Below are 19,353 nucleotides of genomic sequence, written 5' to 3'. Positions count from 1 at the left end.
GATTTTGTCAAATACGTTGTCCTTATTTACAAGTTGTTGGCATGAATTACTGATGTATGAGCCTTGGGCTTTTTTAATTTGTTACCCAAAAAAGCTTTAAGAGTCTGTTTGGTTAGATGGGTGAAAAAGTAGAAGAATAGATTAAAAGAGAAAAAAAGTGAGAGGATAAAAGAGATATAGTTTTCTCTCATTTATGTGTGTTTGGGAGGATAGAAAAGTAAAGAGATGAAAAACTTATTTATTTGGTTGAAAAGAAAAATGAAAGGATGGAAATTTAAATTGGTATAAATTTACAATTATGTCCTTATTAAATAAAACAAAAAAGTAACACATCTTTTTAGCAAGTGGATGAAAAAAAAAAAAAAAAAAAGTAAACAAAGCAACTAAATGAAGAAGAAGAAGAAAAAAAAAAAAAAAAAAGAAGGAAAAATCTATTGACATGGACGAAGCCCATGTGCAAGTGCATATTGGCATTTTCGTCCAATAAGCAGCCTAATACCCTCAGTTTTCTCCCCATTTTGGAGAGAGAGTTTTATGGTGGGCTTGGGGAGAAAACACCCGGACCCCACCACAAAATTTTCCACTCCCCCTCCCAACCAAACACTCTCCCAATTTTCTCTCTCCACTTTTCTCTACTTAATTTTCCATCTTCTCTAAAATCCCTCCAAACAAAGAAGAGGTGGTGAATTAGCTTATCATAGCAGAGGTGGAGAATTAGCTTATCATAGCAGAAAACAGTGAACCTAACAATTAGAAAATGAACCAGATTGATGTAGTAGTGGTCAATTAGACATGTCATAAATCCTATGAGTGACTGAAGTGCCACAAATAATGTGAACCTAATCATGGAGCTGAGCATCTGAGTTTTATTAGATTTCATCTGATAACCGAAATAAGTACCAAGTGTTGACACTACCAAATGGTCCGAAACTCTGCTTATATTATTTTTCATTTTTTGTTGATGCTACTATGTTTAAAGTCCACTTCATCCATTCTCCCTAATGTTTGGGGGGGGGGGGGGGGGGGGGGGAAATCAAAGAAAGAATGAAAAATTTCCCTATGACTATCAAAGAGCCCAACTATTTAGTTCAAATTCCGTAGTCAAGTAACTTAGGATGCATACACAAACATATTTACTGCTATACATTAAACAGCAAAGGAAGATAGTCTTTCAAAGTTCTTCAATAATTTTATTTTATTATTATTATTCACACTATCTTGGCATGCAAACACATACATATTTACTAGTATATCTAAAACAACCACTGGTTGCTATATCCAAAACTCACCCCCAAATAAATTTTACTCCTAATTTGGTTCTTTTAAAATGTTAATTAACAATAAAAATTTTCCATCCAACTTTCAGAGTTTCATTCTATGCTCTACCAATCACAACTTGTCCCATGTTAATCTTCTCCCTTTTTTTTTCTTTTCTTAATCAAGGTTTAAGATGGAAGAAATATTAAGCATATAACATGTTGCAGTTGATGGAGCATAAAGTAAAAAACTATGAATGAGATATTTCTATTTGTTAATTAACCTACTTATGTAGCATGCCCCTCTAGTCTTAAAATTCTCCATTGGTGGTGCTCATTATAACCCACCTTCCCCCGTTGGTTTTTTCAACCTCCTCCACCTTTTTGTAGACAAAGCGCATAGCAATGCATACATAAACACACAAACTCAAAGCACTCAACCCTGCTAGGACCCAGTAGTAGTAGTCAAGGTGTGCACGATTAAGATTGTTACCAAGCCATTTATCACCAGACCTTGAGCTAATTGCCTGCACAACAGATATAATAGCATTGCCAATGAAGCTTCCAACTCCAACCACACTAATATATGCTGCAGCTCCCATACTTCTCAGTGCTTCTGGCATTTGATCATAGAACAATTCTTGGAGTCCCACAACTGCAAATGCATCAGATAAACCACAAATCACGTATTGTGGAAGAAGCCACCAAACTGTCATTGGAATTGTTGCTTTAGGGTTATCCATGAGGTTATATTCTTTTGCAATGCTGACCCTTTTGGCTTCTACTAGAGCTGACACAACCATGTTGAGTATGGATAGAAATAGTCCAACTCCTATTCTTTGTAGCACTGTAATTCCTGATGGGTGTCCTGTAAATTTTCTGGCTATTGGGACAAAAACTCGATCATAGAATGGAACGGCAAAAAGGATTGTGATGCCTACTAAGGCTTGAAGTGATCCTGGGGGAATATGAAAGTGTCCTATTGACCGGATCATTGTACTACCTTGCTTGATGTAGAAGGTGTGAAGTTGAGCTTGGACTACAGTGAACATTATGCAACTAAACCATATGGGGATGAGGCGGAGAACAAGCTTTACTTCTTCCACTTGATTTAGTGAGCATAGCCTCCAAGGATTTCTGGTTTTGCTAGATGTATCAATGTTGTCAATGATCATTGCCTTGTCCAAAAACCTGCATTTTTCAATTAGTAATAGTTAAATATCTGCTTGAGAATAAGCTAAGTCAGATGCATCAAGAATATGGTCAGTCCATTACTAAGTCCTTTGCTTTGATATTATGTTAAGAAAAGCTTTGATATATGTTAAGAAAAAGAGAGAAGTAGAAAGAAATTCTATATTTATAGGCACACAATATGAGTAATGTACAAGAAACAGAAGTGTTGAACCAGCACTGATACTAAAATTCATCAAAAAGAGTAATGATAATAACGGGGTTTGGACCTGCACATGTAATAGAATGAAGTATTGCACAGATATATTTTAACGGGTTTGGACTTTGGACCTGCACATGTAATACTAGCGGGCATGGGCTTCTGGGCCTATAATTACTTAATCTAATTAATATTCAAATTTCAAACAGAAATATAAACTTTTGGGCTTTCTAAAAAAAGAGGAGGAAAAGAGAAATATTGTGAAATACTGTAAACTATTGCTCAAAAAGAACTTATATATTGCAAAAAGTTTTTTAACTTTTGTGCACAACAAAATATATTGGACACGTCAAGCAAAGCAAGGATGACTTGATATGACAAGAAAACAGTTTCAATTATTCGCATAGGTTAATCAAGTGTCAATTTTATTACTTTAGGGGGGTAGTTGAGTGTAAATGGTAGCATGAAAGATAGATGGTTAACCTAATTAATTTGGGTGGATGAAAGCTACATTTTAATAAGCATGTTGAATAATGAGATACCTACTAATTCTATAGTAATCTTATTTACAAAAAAAATTAAATTATTGTAGCTAAGTATAGGAAAAAGGAAGAAAAATAACTTATTCTAGCTATGTATGGGAAAAAGAAGAAAAAGAAAAGAAAAAGAAATAGACTTATTCTAGCTATGTATGGGAAAAAGAAGAAAAAGAAAAGAAAAAGAAATAGATTTGTTCTAATTTGGGAGGATAAAAGCTCCAATTTTTAGCTTCATTAAAAAAGAAGAAAGAAAAAGAAAGCTACATTTTAACAAGAATGTTAAATAGCGAGAGATACCTTGGTGGTTCTAATAATGTTATGTACAAAATACTATAATAGATTTATTATATTCTAGCAAAGTACCTAGTATATGAATATTGGAAAGTAATTATGCAGTATAAAACTGTAAAAGACGTATAAATGATTTACTTTACAAGACTAATTTGGTGGATAAAAGCTACATTTTCAGCAAACTTATTAAAAAATGGGAGAGAACTGAAGTTACTAGCTAATATAGTTATGTACAAAGAAATAGGTAGATTCAAAATTCTAGTTAATTAGTAGCTTGTAGAAAATGAATAATAGGAAGTAAATCAAATTAGTTAGTAAAAAAAACGTATGAGTTATTCACTGTCATTCAAATTGGATCAAAGGGAAATTTGTTATCAATTTTTGTTACCAAAGATTATTATGTTTTAAAATATTATAATTATTAGAGGATCCACTATATATAAATTAAACCATTCAGACTTTTTTTTTTTTTTTTGTTGGTAAATTACATTAACCTCTATTGAGATTTGGAGCCATGTTAGAAACCTTGCATTTTTGAAAATGTCCCTTAGCCCCCCCTAAGATGATTATTTTAATTTTCTTATTATAGAAAGAATATGGTTTGCGAGCATTATTTTAAAGTTACTCTATATGAAATTTAATTTGAAAAAGTATACATTTGTTACTCAATTTGAAATAAACACAAATATATAGCTGTGGGGATCATTTGTTATATAAATTAAAACCTTGTGGGGGTGAAGTGTCATTTATAAAAATAGGAGGGTATTATGATATTTGGTGTCCACGTGTACATAGCATTATTCTTTAAAACTTTTGGATCCAACAAGTAATAGCCAAACAAATTAATATCTTTATCCCTAAAAGAAAAAAAAACTTCTTTTGGGATTTCCCATTTGAAATAAATGATATAGAAAACAAACTTTTTATTATTTTTTATTATACTTTATTTTATATGTAGATAGTGGAAAAAGGGGAGGTGTGAGGTTTGTACTAATAACCACCAATGACACACACAATATATATATATATATATATACACATTATTACGACTAGATTATTATTATTATTTTTACTTGAACCACCGGGTTATCACTTGAATTTAAGAAAATAATCTTAAATGAAGGGAAATTGGTATAATTACTATAATAAATATCACATAAAACAAATATAGATGCTTATCATATATTTTATTTTATTTTTATTGAAGGTGATAAAATGCTCATCATATCTTAAACCATGTTATTAACTTAAAGTCATGCTAACAGGTGTTTTAAGAGCAATAGTTAACAATTTATTTTAAGAAAGTTTTGATATTACTTTTATGAAAAATTGAAAAAATTGTCAGTATCAATTGTTTTTTTTTCTTTTTTCTATAATTTTTTTTAAATGAATTATTAACTATTATCTTAAGATATCTGTAATCATTTTTCATTAACTTATTATATAACAACATCAATTTATATAAAGATATTAATGGATTCTGAGAATCCGTTTAGCTAGGAACTTGTGAAACTGAGTTATGTAAATAAATAGCTTGCAGTTCATGTAAGCTGTGAGTTATGACAGGTGAGAGGGTAGGTATAATATGTCAATCTTTTAAAACATTTTGGTGACTAAGACAAGAGAAAGCTTTATTATAGAGATAAGATTTCGACCAATAATCATCACAAATTATCTACATCGTTGACTTCACATCAGGGTTAGGTTTCAAATTGTCAAATGCGAAATGTTGACGCCACCAAAGAATGCCCTAAATTTGACCACAAGTTTTACTCATTGTTGACCACTTGTGCGTAGTTAGGTATGTGACTTTTGTTACCACAGGCCAGGCACGTGATTTTTAATATATACACACACATACACCACAAAAAATGAGTTGACAATTTTGTGTACCTGAATTGATCAGTCCTGGCGAAAATCCATGTGTTAGGTTGACCCTCCGACGGGACCCCATAGTATACACCCCTACCATGGCGTGTCTCATCCACGCGCCACTTCCGAGCCACCGCGACAAACACTTGTGCCACCCCGGTGAAAGGGCTGCCCATGGGACCCTCCTTCCGGTACTTCTTAATTCCTAGTAAAAATATTGCTAATGCCACGGCTATCACTCCTATCGGTATTCCAAATCCTTCTGTCCATCCAATATTATCCTACAACCATTGGTAAAATTTAATTTTTTAGATAAACTAAAAGTGGAATAATTTTTTTTTGAAAGATCTTTTAAATTTTTTGGCATATAAATTCATATTTATTTTATTTATAACTTATAAGGGAAAAAAGGGGGACCATGGAACCCAAAAATTTCAAAATTTTAATTACATGAGTGTGACTCCCAAACTTCTAATTTTTCATTTATAGCCATCTGAAGTTTGTTTATTTTCTATAATTATTATCACTTTGAAACCCATTTTTGAAAATTTTCACTCCACGTCTCCACCACTAGGTATATATTTAGTTCAAAATTTCTATTAAAAAAAATGTATGCTAAAAACAAAAAAAATTAAATGAACATTTAATTTTTTTGTACGCAATTAATGATTAATTAATACCTTATACTTTATTTTTTTATTTTTTTATTTTATACAAAATAGAATTCCTCTTTTAGTCTAATCTCTCGTTTCTTATAAAGGAACTAATTTAAAACTATTAAACTACCTCCGTTGCATTCATTAAAAATGTCAGAATGACCTTGGATCCACCATCAATGCTCACAAAATTATAATAAAAACTTTGCATTGATCGATGTGTTAAAATTATAATAAACTGCAAATTGATATAACAAAAATGAAGATGTCATTGTATTAACAATTTATAAGAATTTTGTTACCTGCACATATATTACAACCAGTGAGGCAGAAGTCGCAGCAGCAACTATCCCCAAATACCACCAGTTGAAAAATGAGCTCTTTTCCTTCTTCTCCTCTGGTGTGACCTCGTCGAACTGGTCTGCAGCAAAGGTTTGCACACATGGTTTGTGGCCACCTTCGCCGACTGATAATATGTAAAGGGCTAAAAAAGACATTGCTTTACGCAAATGCAGAGGAAACACTGAGACTGATAAAGTCAATAGAACTGTTCCCTGCGATACAATTACAAACAAGTCATCATGAAAGTAAAATTGGTAAAAAACCATGTGTATATGCATGTAATATCAAGGAGGAATAGGCAATAAGCAGAATGAATGCACTTTAAGAAAAGTAATTTCTTTTCCTTTTGGATTTCTGCCTCCAAAAAGCATGATCCTTTCAAAAGAGGAAATTTTTTTAAGAGATCCCAACTTTAATAAAAAAAAGAGAGTAAAATTTATCTCATAAATCAGAAGAAAGCTTTAAACATCTTATATAGATGTAATTCTCAATTTTGTATGACAGATTCTATTAAATTTTATATCATCTAAAAGTATGATATCTAGCTAATTAAAACTACTTATAAAAATATAAATTAGTTCAAGAGAGATTGAATCAAGAACTTTCATATACTCATTTGTCATGAAGCAACATATTTTTCACCAAAACTTTTTTTTTTTTTTTTTTATAATAAAAAAAAACGTGTATATATATATGTGTGTATTTATGTATGTATAAATTATAATTATTATCTGGTTGTCCAAGCAAAAAAATATTAACTCCTCTTTTTGTGCATATGTGACAAGAACTCTAGTCATGTTGGTGAGGAATAGTCTTTACCAAGAGAAAGATGACAGAGGAGATAATAATGGTGTTGAAACGGCCCAAGTAGGAATCAGCGATGAAGGCACCGAGTATAGGGAAGAGAGTTGAGACGCCAATCCAAGTGTTGACATTCTTAGCTGCAGTGGTCAATGGCTCGTGGAGTTCATTTGTGAGGTACGTGATGAGGTTACCAGCGAGGCCATAGTAGGCAAAGCGCTCAGCCATTTCAACAACTTCATACACACAAAAAAAATGAAAGAAAAAGAAATCAGATATCAAAGGATGGGCGTTATTTATTTCACAAACGTATACACACACTTTTTGCACTGAAATTATGATTGAAGTCAACGATTTCAGTTCAAAATGAAGAGGAGAAGAAGAAAAAGAAAAAGAAGAAGAAGAAGAAAGAGAAAGGCTTACAGATGACAAATATGGCAGCATTCCAGCCACCTCTGGAGGATTTTTGCTTGGTGGAGACCAGCCTTGTCTCCTTCTGACCATCATTAATCATAACTGGTGCTACGGAGCTATCCATGGAAGAAGGTTGGTATGAGAAATTTGACATAGCTAATGAATGATTTGGGACTTTCAGGAATATGGGTCCCTTTATATATACGGAAGAAGCACTGTGTGTTCATCGTGTGTTGGCAATTGCATCATGTAAGCTTGATTAATTGCATCGCCCATAGGGTCAGATTAGAGACCTGACAACCAGGCCTGGTTACGTCAGGTTAATCAAGGTATGGGTCCAATCAAATATCAGTAAGATAACAGGTTGTCCTAGACAAGTTGCAAGCGAATTAGGTTAATCGAATTATGGGTTTTTTTTTTTTTTTTTGAGAAGCAATCGAATTATGGGTTTAGTTAATTAAATTACGGGTTGACCTGTATTTTTTTCACTTGCAAAAAAAAAAAAAAATATATATATATATATATAAACAAATAACAAAATACTAAAAAATAAATTTTAAATAATACATAAATTCTTAAATTTGCACAATTTAATATATCATTATTATAAAAGAATATATATATATATATATATATATATATATACACACATACTAAATATTGTGGACTATATCAATTTATCAATCTTCTCACGCGCATTGTTCATGTTGCATGAAAAACAATAATAAAGTTATATCACCTAGAAAGATAACTAAATAAAAAGTATTTAAGAATAAAACATAATATATTAGATAAAGAAAAATAGGTAAATATTTAAAATAAATTTCACATCAATCTACTCAACGTTAGTAGTAAAGCTAACATGGGAAATTAAAGGATGTATCAATGGTTCTTACCCTGGACATACATCCCTGTCCTTGATAATATTAGTTAGATTTAATAAGATTAGATTTAAACAATCATGAATTTACCTATATATATATATATATATTGAAGAAATAACATTATTTTGAATAAAATCAAATATAGATAAAAATTAATAATTATATTTCTTGTATTAAACAAAAGGAAATCAATTTAAAATTTAGCAATAAGGAGATTAAAACAAATTGGAAAAATAGAGATAAAAGAATAAGAGCAACTAGGAAAGGAACTTACTTATTTTTACTAGAACCTAATATGAGATTAATTATGAGCTATAGGCCATTCTTGAAGAAGGTTAAAAAACATAATTTAGGGAATTTCTATTTGTCTCGATAAAAAACTTTATGTAAAAATATGAGCTATAGGCCATTCTAGAAGAAGGTTAAAAAACATAATTTAGGGAATTTCTATTTGTCTCAATAGAAAACTTTATGTAAAGATAGTTTTTTGTGTTTTTATTGTGTTTGGTATTATCATAAAAAAAAAAAAAAATTATTTCTTAACTTCTCTTTTAGCTTGAAATGAGATAGTTGTTTTTTAGAAAATTTTCTAGAAAACAACTCTGTCTCATTTCAAAGCTAAATAAGGGAAGTTAATATATAATTTTCCAACTCATTTTAATGTTTCTACCTAACCTCATCTTGAAGGGACTAAAATTGAACCCATCTCATATTTAAGAAACTAACATTAAACAAAACTGTTAAGTAAGAAATGGACAAAAAGTATGTAATAAATTGACAGGTGAATGAAAGGACTATATTATTAACATTTTGAAAATCCAGAATCAAAAGTTTTAAATTTGAAGAGCAAGTGGATTTGTGTCCATTTGGCATGAGCTTATAAGTTAAACTTTTTAGCTTTTATGTATAACTTTTTAATACTTTAATTTTTGTTTAATTTTTTAATGTACAAATATACTTTCAACAAAACACTGAATAAGTTATTTTCAAATGGACATGATATTTGAGTGGCCTACAATTTATGATTATTATTTTAAATAAATAACAAATATGGGGGAGATGATGTCTTGACCACCGAAAAAAATCAAGCATAGATAATAAGAAAATGGATGTGGGTGGAAGCCTTACATAAGCATGCATATGGAAGAGGTCGGAATCAATGGAATAAATGGTTAAATCCTTGAATGGTCAAAGTGGACACAAAAATGTTTTTTTATATTTTAAAAAAATTTAATATTTCCACTCTTAGTTAGTGTCACTGTAGTACGTGGTGGATTTGCCGACGATAGTAATAATTAGTCAGTTTAAAATTTACCATTCAAACTTTCCAAAAGCTCTCGAATAATATGAACTTTTTAAGTTTTGCCGACGTTGCTTTATATCTTTGTGCTTGACTTTTGGTTTTAGAGTCTTAAAGTGCTTATTACATTAGTGTGGTTTGATGGTAGGAGTTTTTGTCTCAGCACCTAGAGAGGAGCAGTTCGAGTGGTAGTTTCAATAAGTCCCATGTGATATATGTGGTATTACCTATTATCGTCACGTGACGTGATGTCAATGAGCCCACATTGGAGATCCTCTTTTTTCATTCAGCAAAAAAAAAAGAGTCTCAAAGTGTTTGCTGACTAACTATTAGAGTCTTGGTATCCGCCATGAGAAAAACATGGATTTGACTGCTTCTCCTTTTTTTTTTTTTTTGATAATTGACTGCCTCTCTTTTAAGGAAAAAATTTAGTTATAAAATTGGTTGTAATTTTAGGTTACAAACTCACTCAATAAAATGAATATTACTACTTATTTTGAAAATCTAACTGTTGAATTGTATGTTCTTTACATTCTTAATACACATGTCAAATTTTGTGTCAATTGAATATTATTTACTATATGATTTATAAGCTTATATTTTATACATAATTTTAAATTACAAAAACTTGCAATTTAAAAAATTTATTAATAACATAACTATTAATCTTTAATTTTCTTGAAATTTTACAGCATGAAGAATATAAGAAGAAGATGTAATCCAATGGTGGATTTGTAAAAATTCATCTCCAATAAAAAGATATTGAATAAAGTTGTAGTCTGAGATTACAACCAATTTTGTAACTAAATTTTGTTCATCTTTTAATTATCATTTAATATAAAAAAGAAGAAAACAAATGATATATTTTGACGTTCTATGATGATTCTTTTTTATTATTATGCTAAAAAATCAATTTTTTTTTTTGGTATAAATGAGGTTCAAACCTAAATTCCTTATTATTAAACTAACTAAAATTGAGTAAAATATAGATCCAATTGCCCCTCTTTTAATTACCACTTGTTATAAGGGAGAAAAAAATGATATAGTTCAACGTTCCACGATCATAGTTCTTTGTCATCATGCTAAAAAACTAATTTATTTTCAGTATAAGTGAGATTCGAACTCAAATTCTTTATGATTAAAAAAATTAAAATTCACCTCGAACAAATAAACTTAACATATTGAAAACTTAGGTGTTGTTTGGATGAGTGAGTTTTGAGTGATATGATTTTGTTTTCATCACTCATCATCCAAAATTTGTGGGACCCACAGAAATTTTTTTGTTTGGACACCATCACTCATGATCCGTAACTCAGTTTCCATCACTCAATTCTCTGATTTTTGAGTTATGAGTTATGGAAACTGAAAACACATTTTAGCTGTTTCAATTTTCATAACTCATAACTTAATGACATTTTTGTAATTATACACACATGGAGGGACCCACAGCCGTAACTTTTGACCTTTGACTCCTTTTTTTTTTTTTTTTTTTTTTTTTTTTTTTTTCTCTTCACTGATTCTTTCTTCAGTTCTTCTTTTCACTATTCGGTCTTCTTCTTCTTTTTTTTTTCTTCACTGATTCTTTCTTCAGTTCTTCGTCTCTCTCTTTTCTTTTTTTTTTTTTTTTTCACTATTCGGTCTTCTTTTTTTTTTTTTCTCTTCACTGATTCTTTCTTCAGTTCTTCTTTTCACTATTCACTTCTTTTTCACTATTCGGTCTTCTTTTTTTTTCTCTTCACTGATTCTTTCTTCAGTTCTTCGTCTCTTTTTTTTTTCTTCACTATTCGGTCTTTTTTTTTTTTTTTTTTTTTTTCTCTTCACTGATTTTCTTCAGTTCTTCGTCTCTTTCTTTTTTTTTTTTTTTTCACTGTTCGGTCTTCAGTTCATCCTCCCTTTTTTTTTTTTTTTTTTTTTTTTTTTTTTTTTTTTTTTTCTGGGTTTAGTGAGTTTGGTTTTTTTTTTTTAATTATTTTTTTTTCTCTCTGGGTTCGGTGAATTTAGCTACTGGGGGTTGAAGGAAAAAAAAGAAAAGAAAAGAAAAAAAAGTAAAAGCTACACAAGGTACAAGTATGGGGCCCACAAATAATTGAAAAATATTGAGTGATGACAAGTGAGTGATGGTGCCAAACAGGGTGGGGTGTTTTAAGTGATGAGTAATAAGTAATAAGTGATGAGTGATGAAAACTGAGTGATGAGTGATGGGTGATGAAAACTGAGTGATGAGTGACCATTTTTTTAAACCAAACAAGGCCTTACTCTTCTCTCTCTCTTTTCTTAAATTCCTTGCTGAGAAAAACACACTCTTCTCTTGATTGGTGGCTTGGTGCACGCTTGATTATGTATGATATAGATTAAATTGATACATTATCATAAATCACTTAAATTATACCATATAATTATTTATTTAATATTTATGCTCGTGCTAATTATATTTTTCCACGTAGTTATTATTTACTGATGATGTTACAGACAATAGGAAATATACCACGTACAATACTGGATCATATAATAATATGCCTGTCTAGTACTCAAAAAAAATAAAATAAAATAAAGCTCTTAGTGTAGAGAGGGAAAATTCCTGACCTATCACAAGCTGACACATCATACTACCAAGTCTACAAAATACAGCCAATTACAAAGCGCTACGTATTACTGCTAGGTTTTGCTATCACTACTCAAAAACTAATAGAAATTTGCCAAGTGTCATTGAAATAGGGGCATAAAATGCATGCAAAAACCAATCATGCATCAGCATGTGTAAATGATAACATGGGCAGTCCAGCACGTGGAAGCAATGATATATGAAATCCAGCACATATAAGCGATGACATAAGATGAACAATCAGGCTGTGACATGTGTCACCAATTAGACTTCACCACGTGTTGCTCACCCACCCCCAAACTCCTATAAATAGAAGCCTTCCTAAAGCATTTCAACAGACCAAGCCATCTATAGCACAAGCAGTATTAGAGAAGATTCAGAAGCACTCAGAAGTACAGAAGTTCTACAGGAATCAAGCCTCAAAGTCTTCAAGAATTTTAAGAACTTCAACCTCAAACTCGAAGAACATTTGAAGCAGAATTATCTAAACTATCTGCCTAAATCCTAAGTTTGCTGGAATCAAGCTTAAAAGCCTCCAGAAACCTTAACAAATCATAAATCAATGAAGCTCTATGGATTCAAGCCTCTAAAGTACTGCAGAACTTCTACCACACCCTTCAAAGAAGAAGAACGCATGAAGAATGTGAAGAACAAAGAATTTTTTAACAAGCTCATAGCCATAGATTCATTGTAATTCATTTTCAAAGATCTTCGATCCATTCCTTAGCCAAATTGAAGGATATTTTGTGTTGAAATCAAAATCACGTTATCACAATTCCAATCAACAAGTCTTGCAAGGAGATTGAATCAGAGGATCACTTCTTTGTAATCACAGAGAATTGTACCACATATTCATCAAAAAAAAATTCACATTTGTGAAATTATTTTACTTGTTTGATTTATTTCAAACTAGAAATTTAATCGTCTACACTTAGCATTTAAATATTAGCTAGCTACATTGCAAAACTAATGACTAATGATACTTTCCTCAAGCCTTTTTTTTATCCTTAATTTCTTTTCTCAATATTAATGAGTAATGATAAGCTTACTCAGCTCATTCATAAAAATAATTTTTAAAAAAATGATAAGTTTAGTAACTTCCTTTTTTTCTTCCAAATCAAGATTGCTAAACCTTAAAATTTTTGATAAATTTCAATTTGGTACTTCTCCAATTAATTGTGAAAGTTTAAGTGCTTGACTGAGTTATTTCTACTTTTTAAACAAATTAAGTTATTGCTAAAACCCTAACATTAATGAAAGCAACATTCTTTTTATAGCCTCATAATTGTGTGTGTGTGTGTGGAGATAGTTACAATATAATACTAATCTTGTAGCTCAAACATTTTCCTCCCTAGACCTTCAAAAACTTTATGCATAAGTTACTATCAATTAATCTACAAGGCTCTTTGTGCCTTACAATGATTATAAAGATATATTGCAATAAACATAAAACGACAATTATCATTCGAAATTAATATGAAAAAGTCGAATAGGCAAAAATTAAAATTCCTCTAACCTTAAGATAAAGCATTCCCAACTCAAGTTGGATATATTATACGAGTTGAGTTTTTTATGAATAATTTGGACTCAACTCGAAATTAGATTTTATTTGCGTTTGTTTATTTTATTAATAAGTTCAAGAGTTAGATTAGGCTCAATTATTAAATAAGCCAATTTCAAATATAATAAAATGCTTGCAAACAAACTCATGAATCCGGGTTTGATTGAATATATAATATTATATTATATGTTAAAATATGAGATTGATATCTGTGAGAGGAACGAATCTTCATTGGGATGAGTAGGGTCGACTCTTGCCCCCACCTGCACGGATTTACTCAATCCCACATTAGAGAGAGACGTCTCCCACTCTTGCCTTATAAGCACTTGACCTAAGGAAGGGTGTACCATAGTGTGTGTGATGTAAGCAAGTCCCAAAAACTGCGCACGCATGCACTATGTACTCCAATCTTCATTGGGGGAAGGTGGGGTTTACCTCTTAAATCCTAAAGGTGCCTTTTTGTGGGAGGAACGAATTTTTCCCCAATCAAGTATTGTTCGCTTTGGGGATCACACACACTATGGTACACCCTTCCTTAGGCCAAGTGCTTATAAGGCAAGGATGGGAGGCGTTTCTCCCCAATGTGGGATTGAACAAATTCGTGAGGGTGGCATCGGCTCCTCGACCCATTCCCAAAACAAACAATACCTAATTGAAGAAAGATTCGTTCCTCCCACAATATCTAAATTTGTAAATAATTCATAAAATATCAAACTATAATTTGTAATTTACTAATAAAGATAAGGATAAAATACAAAACTACCCCTAATGTTCGGACTATTTTTAGGTACTACCAAATTTTTTTTGTGGTAAGAAACATTCAATTTACTCCTTAAGTACAAACGTCACTTAACACCATATTTGAAACACCCCCCCCCCCCCACATCCTCACCCCTCCGGCTTCTTTCTTTATCTCCGATTGCTATTTATCTATCATTGGCTAACTAGATACTCCCTCATACATATAATTGTTATAATGCAGATTATGTAGTCTGTTTGATATTTGTACAATTAAGACAAACAATTTGAAGGAAGTTGAAAACTAGCAGGAGAGAACTTTGTAGTTGTTCAAGGTTTTTTTTTTTTTTTTTTTGGAGTAATGCCCGTGTAGATGTTTGAGTTTCTTGGGTCATGCCACCTTCAATGATCTCTATATCATTATAAACTCCATTAATTTTCTAAAATGCCAGCCACATACCTGACACATTTGCTCTTGTAATGTGAACATATAGATATCTGAACTAGAATCAACTACACTAACATTCTACTCCGTTCCTTGTCATGTGAACATATCGATGCGGTTCTTCCTTCAACAGTACAACCACACTACTGCATGAACAAGAGTAAAAATCATACATGTGTGAGAATCAAGTGAGATTATAATTTCCTTTCTGCTTTCAATTATTTCTATGACTTTCTCTCTACAATTTCGTAACATAGGTGGGTCAAAAATCAAGTGAAATACTTCATATATGCAATTATATAACAATTTGAACTCAACTTGGATTTTTCTTTTTCTTTTTTTTCTGTTTCGATAGGAGCTATCTTCAACCCTTTTGAATAAAGACCAATGTATGGCAATATCTACAGATGTTTTAATCATTCATAGATTGCGTGGCACTTGACAGTTGAGGGCAATCAAACCTAAACATCTAAATCTATAAAAAAAAAAAAATACTATACCCCGTACAAGTTAAACATTGGCACTGTTATATATGTGATGTTTGAAGGTGTTTGCACAGTTATAATTGATGTTGTCCATGATCTCTCTCTACTATTCCCTGGTCTTGTGAGCAGATGGATCTCTTTTCATTTTCTTTCTTCTTTCGTAAATCTTTTCTTCGGAGGATGGAGATTGGTCCTCTTATTCTTTAACTAATAATAGCATAAGAGCTTATGATAGAAGAATATTGTGGTTTCTGTGCTCATCTTTCTGGACTCATCTATACGAAACTAATGTGCAAAACTTTGCATAAAGAACATTATTTCATGCTTTGCACCCATCCTAAATACAACTAACTCTCATTCAAATCTCCAATAACCCATTTTAAAGGAAGATACGCTTTTATTTATTTATTTATTATTGACATGGCTCGGACACAAATGGAGCTAAAAGCTTGAAAGTTTGCTAGCAGCGGAAAAGTCAGGGAAAAAACAAGGAGACTAAGGTTTAGGAAAAAGTTTGGAGTAAGAATTTATCTAAAGTTTGGAGTTAGATTAAGAATATCAAAAGGGAGAAAGTCTATATGTTGAGTGTTATGTATTGTATATTTATAAGTGAATATACATGATAAGATTTGTAACAAAATAAAGATTATAGGAAAAAAAAATGAACTTTCTAAAATACAAATGATCAAATATATTCAATACCCCCTCTCATCACCGCACATCTTTAGTGCATGGTTATTCTATAAATATAAGTGCTGGGGAGTAAGGGGTAAGATTCAAGTCTCTCAGGAGAGAGTTTCATATGTATATATACTTAGATTATGTTAAAGTAGAATTTATATTTTATATAAAAAATAAACACTCTCAAGTTGATGGATTTATCTCGAGTTGACGGATTTATAGAAATGAATTTTCAATCTATCACGATTCACGAAGGAAAATGAATCCGTGGAGAAGATAATTAAGCCCTTAGTCATGATGCTAGTCAACTGACCTTTGGTGGAGATAAATCAAACAGTAAAAACATGGTTGGTGACTTTTTCACCAATAGAAAGAAAGTCACTTTCTACACATTTTGTTGGGGAATTGAACACAGGATTTAGGATTTACGGCAAGATATGTGGCACTAATATTATCACACCAAATATTAAGAGTTTGAAGGAAGCGTAACACCATGTCCATGAAGAAGAGATATTCAATAAAAATTCAGGGACCCCCTCCCTCCCTTCACCACTTGTAATTGCTATGAACCACAAACTCTAGTCCAACCAATGGTGTGGTTTGGCCAATTTTCACTACTCATATAGATTATGGAAAGAAATTGTATACCAAATCTAAAGTTATATAAATATTCTTAATCACTCTTAATGGCTATGAAAGTCATGCATGAGCGGCCCTAAAAGTAGTACTAGTGCTGGACCCCCTAGAAGCAAAAAGAAAAAAATTGAAGTTTTTTTTTATAGCTAGGCATCATCAAGCTAAAATGATTTGATCAGACATCAGCATGACACATTGTTTCCAATTAATCTGAAAAACCTCAAGTATATATGAAATAGTTGCTCAATGTGACTAAGAAAGTAGGTACTTCAATTAACTTAATTAATCAGCATTAACAAAAAATAACAATATGATCTATTATCAAAATATAATGTTATATTTAACGTGTACAGAAAACCTTAAAGCCCCCTAAAAAGAGTTTCAATATGCCACTCTCAAGTCTCAACAGCAAATTTTTTATTACATTTAAGGTATAGAAAGAGCAGTGTACACTGTACTCCCATATACTTGGACCAAAGAGCCCCACATAGGTCTCGAAATGACAAACCCACACACACAAGACTGTTTCTAGATCAGTTTCTGTTTTCCCACCAGTCATAAATAATAATATAATTACACTATTGCACCAGGAACTAAAAAAACTCATTCGTGGCCTGCATTTCAGGTCCATTAGTCCTGAAAGCACTTGAATCAATCAAAGCAACATGTAAAGGGTCCATCATCCACATTGTGGGGTTACAAATCAAAACTTTCCGATTCATAATCTATGCAATATTGCCTTCCTGTCTGCCAGAATCTCTTTGACAAAACTCGCATCCAAATTCAAGCCCCTAGGCTTAGCTAGGTCATGTCCACAACTAGCTCATGTGTCAAAATTATATTGGATTACTATGGAATCAATATATCTATAAACAACTTTTTTCATAATTGTTAAGGTAACAAGTTGTGAATCTGGTAAATCTGTTGGCTCAAGGCCTAGATTTCAAGGCCCCCATTAAACGAACAAAAATCAACCCAAAATTGTACTGAAAATCCAAAAATTATAGAATGATAGCTTTTTTATTTTTTATTATTTTATATTTTTAGAAAGTGAGTTTTGCTTTTTTTTGCATTATTTCCTTATATTTAAGAAGGTCTCAAAATATTGATCCAATAAAAAACCAACATAATTGAAATCTGTTAAATATTAATTATGATATATTCCATGTTGAATATGCTTGAATAGATGCGGAAAAGGGAAGCATAAAATAAGAATATAAGGACACAAGGGTTACGTGGTTCAGCTTTTCGACTTACGTCCACGGAGAAAACCCTTAAGCGTTACATCTTTATCATATAAGATTGTAGTACAAAACTTGTGTTACAATGAATCATAATATAAGTATATATAGTAGACTAAATCCTATACTAATAGACTTCTAGTACAAATAAAAGACTTGGCTTGCATATAAAGTAGTATTAAGTTTGGACCTATGCTAATGAGCTAATATATCTTTAACATCCCCTCTCAAACTCAAGATGGAAGTTTGATGAAATCTTGAGATTTGATAAGGTTGAGAAGATCCCTTGAATGAAGTTTGGCTCTGACGGTGGTTTAAAGGCAATGGTCTTGTAGTGTTGATGGACTTCTAACAGCAGCATGATTATACCAGAGAGTTTTCGCGACAGCAGTGGAAAGCCAAAAAAGATGAACGCAGAGAAGAAACACTGAAGAAGACAAAGATTTCTTATAAACACATCGTAGGACAGAAAACCATGGCCATAGAAATGTGGCTCTGACATCATTTTAAATATTAGCTATGATATATTCCATGTTGAATATGCTTGAATAGATGTGGAAGAAAGAATCATAATATAGGAACATAAGGATTACGTGGTTCAGCTTTACGGCTTATGTCCATGAAGGAAACCTTTAATGGCTACATCTTTATTATATAAAAGTGTTATACAAAACCTGTATTGTAATGAACCATAATATGAGTATATATAGTAAACTAAATCCTAGACTAATAAACTTCTAGTACAAGAGACTTGGCTTGTGGCCTGACACCATATTAAATATTAGCTATGATATATTCCATGTTGAATATGCTTGAATAGATGCAAAAGAGGGAATCATAAAATAGGAACATAAGAACATAAGGATTACATGGTTCAGCTTTATAGCCTATGCTTACGAAGGAAACCTTTAATGGCTATATCCTTATTATATAAGAGTGTAGTATAAAACCTGTGTTGTAATGAATCATAATATAAATATCTATAGTAGACTAAATTCTAGATTAATAGACTTCTAGTACAAGTAAGAGACTTGATTTGCACACAAAGTAATATTAGGCTTAGACATATGCTAATGGACTAATATATTTCTAACAATTTAAAAAAAAAAAATTGTTATGAGTTTGTTATAAATATGCTAAATAATCATTGAAAATCAATTCTTCTAACAACTTTTAAAAGAGAAACTATGAAACCTATATACAAAAACTATATTAGCAA

General features: G+C 31.4%; 1 protein-coding gene across 1 annotated transcript; it reads right to left on the bottom strand.

The window, feature by feature from the left end:
* Positions 1-1,186: 1,186 nt before the first annotated feature.
* On the bottom strand, positions 1,187-7,768 carry LOC115983894 (protein NRT1/ PTR FAMILY 5.4-like). Its single transcript, XM_031106750.1, has 5 exons — positions 7,571-7,768; positions 7,166-7,383; positions 6,307-6,558; positions 5,370-5,629; positions 1,187-2,447 (listed from the first exon to the last, which is right to left on the bottom strand). Exons 1-5 carry the CDS (start codon positions 7,713-7,715, stop codon positions 1,568-1,570), a joined length of 1,755 nt encoding a protein of 584 aa, XP_030962610.1. The 5' UTR covers positions 7,716-7,768; the 3' UTR covers positions 1,187-1,567.
* Between the last annotated feature and the right edge of the window lie 11,585 nt (positions 7,769-19,353).

The sequence above is a fragment of the Quercus lobata genome, chromosome 4, assembly GCF_001633185.2.
Source record: "Quercus lobata isolate SW786 chromosome 4, ValleyOak3.0 Primary Assembly, whole genome shotgun sequence".
NCBI lineage: Eukaryota > Viridiplantae > Streptophyta > Magnoliopsida > Fagales > Fagaceae > Quercus > Quercus lobata.
The sequence above is the reverse complement of the archived record's forward strand: the minus strand, read 5'-3'. Positions and strand labels throughout refer to the sequence as shown.

Coding starts and splice junctions, on each gene's coding strand:
- LOC115983894 (XM_031106750.1), bottom strand. CDS start 7,715: ATGTCAAATTTCTCATACCAACCTTCTTCCATGGATAGCTCCGTAGCA. Junction 7,384..7,570: donor TGCTGCCATATTTGTCATCT/GTAAGCCTTTCT, acceptor GTGTGTATGAAG/TTGTTGAAATGGCTGAGCGC. Junction 6,559..7,165: donor CCTCTGTCATCTTTCTCTTG/GTAAAGACTATT, acceptor ATTGTATCGCAG/GGAACAGTTCTATTGACTTT.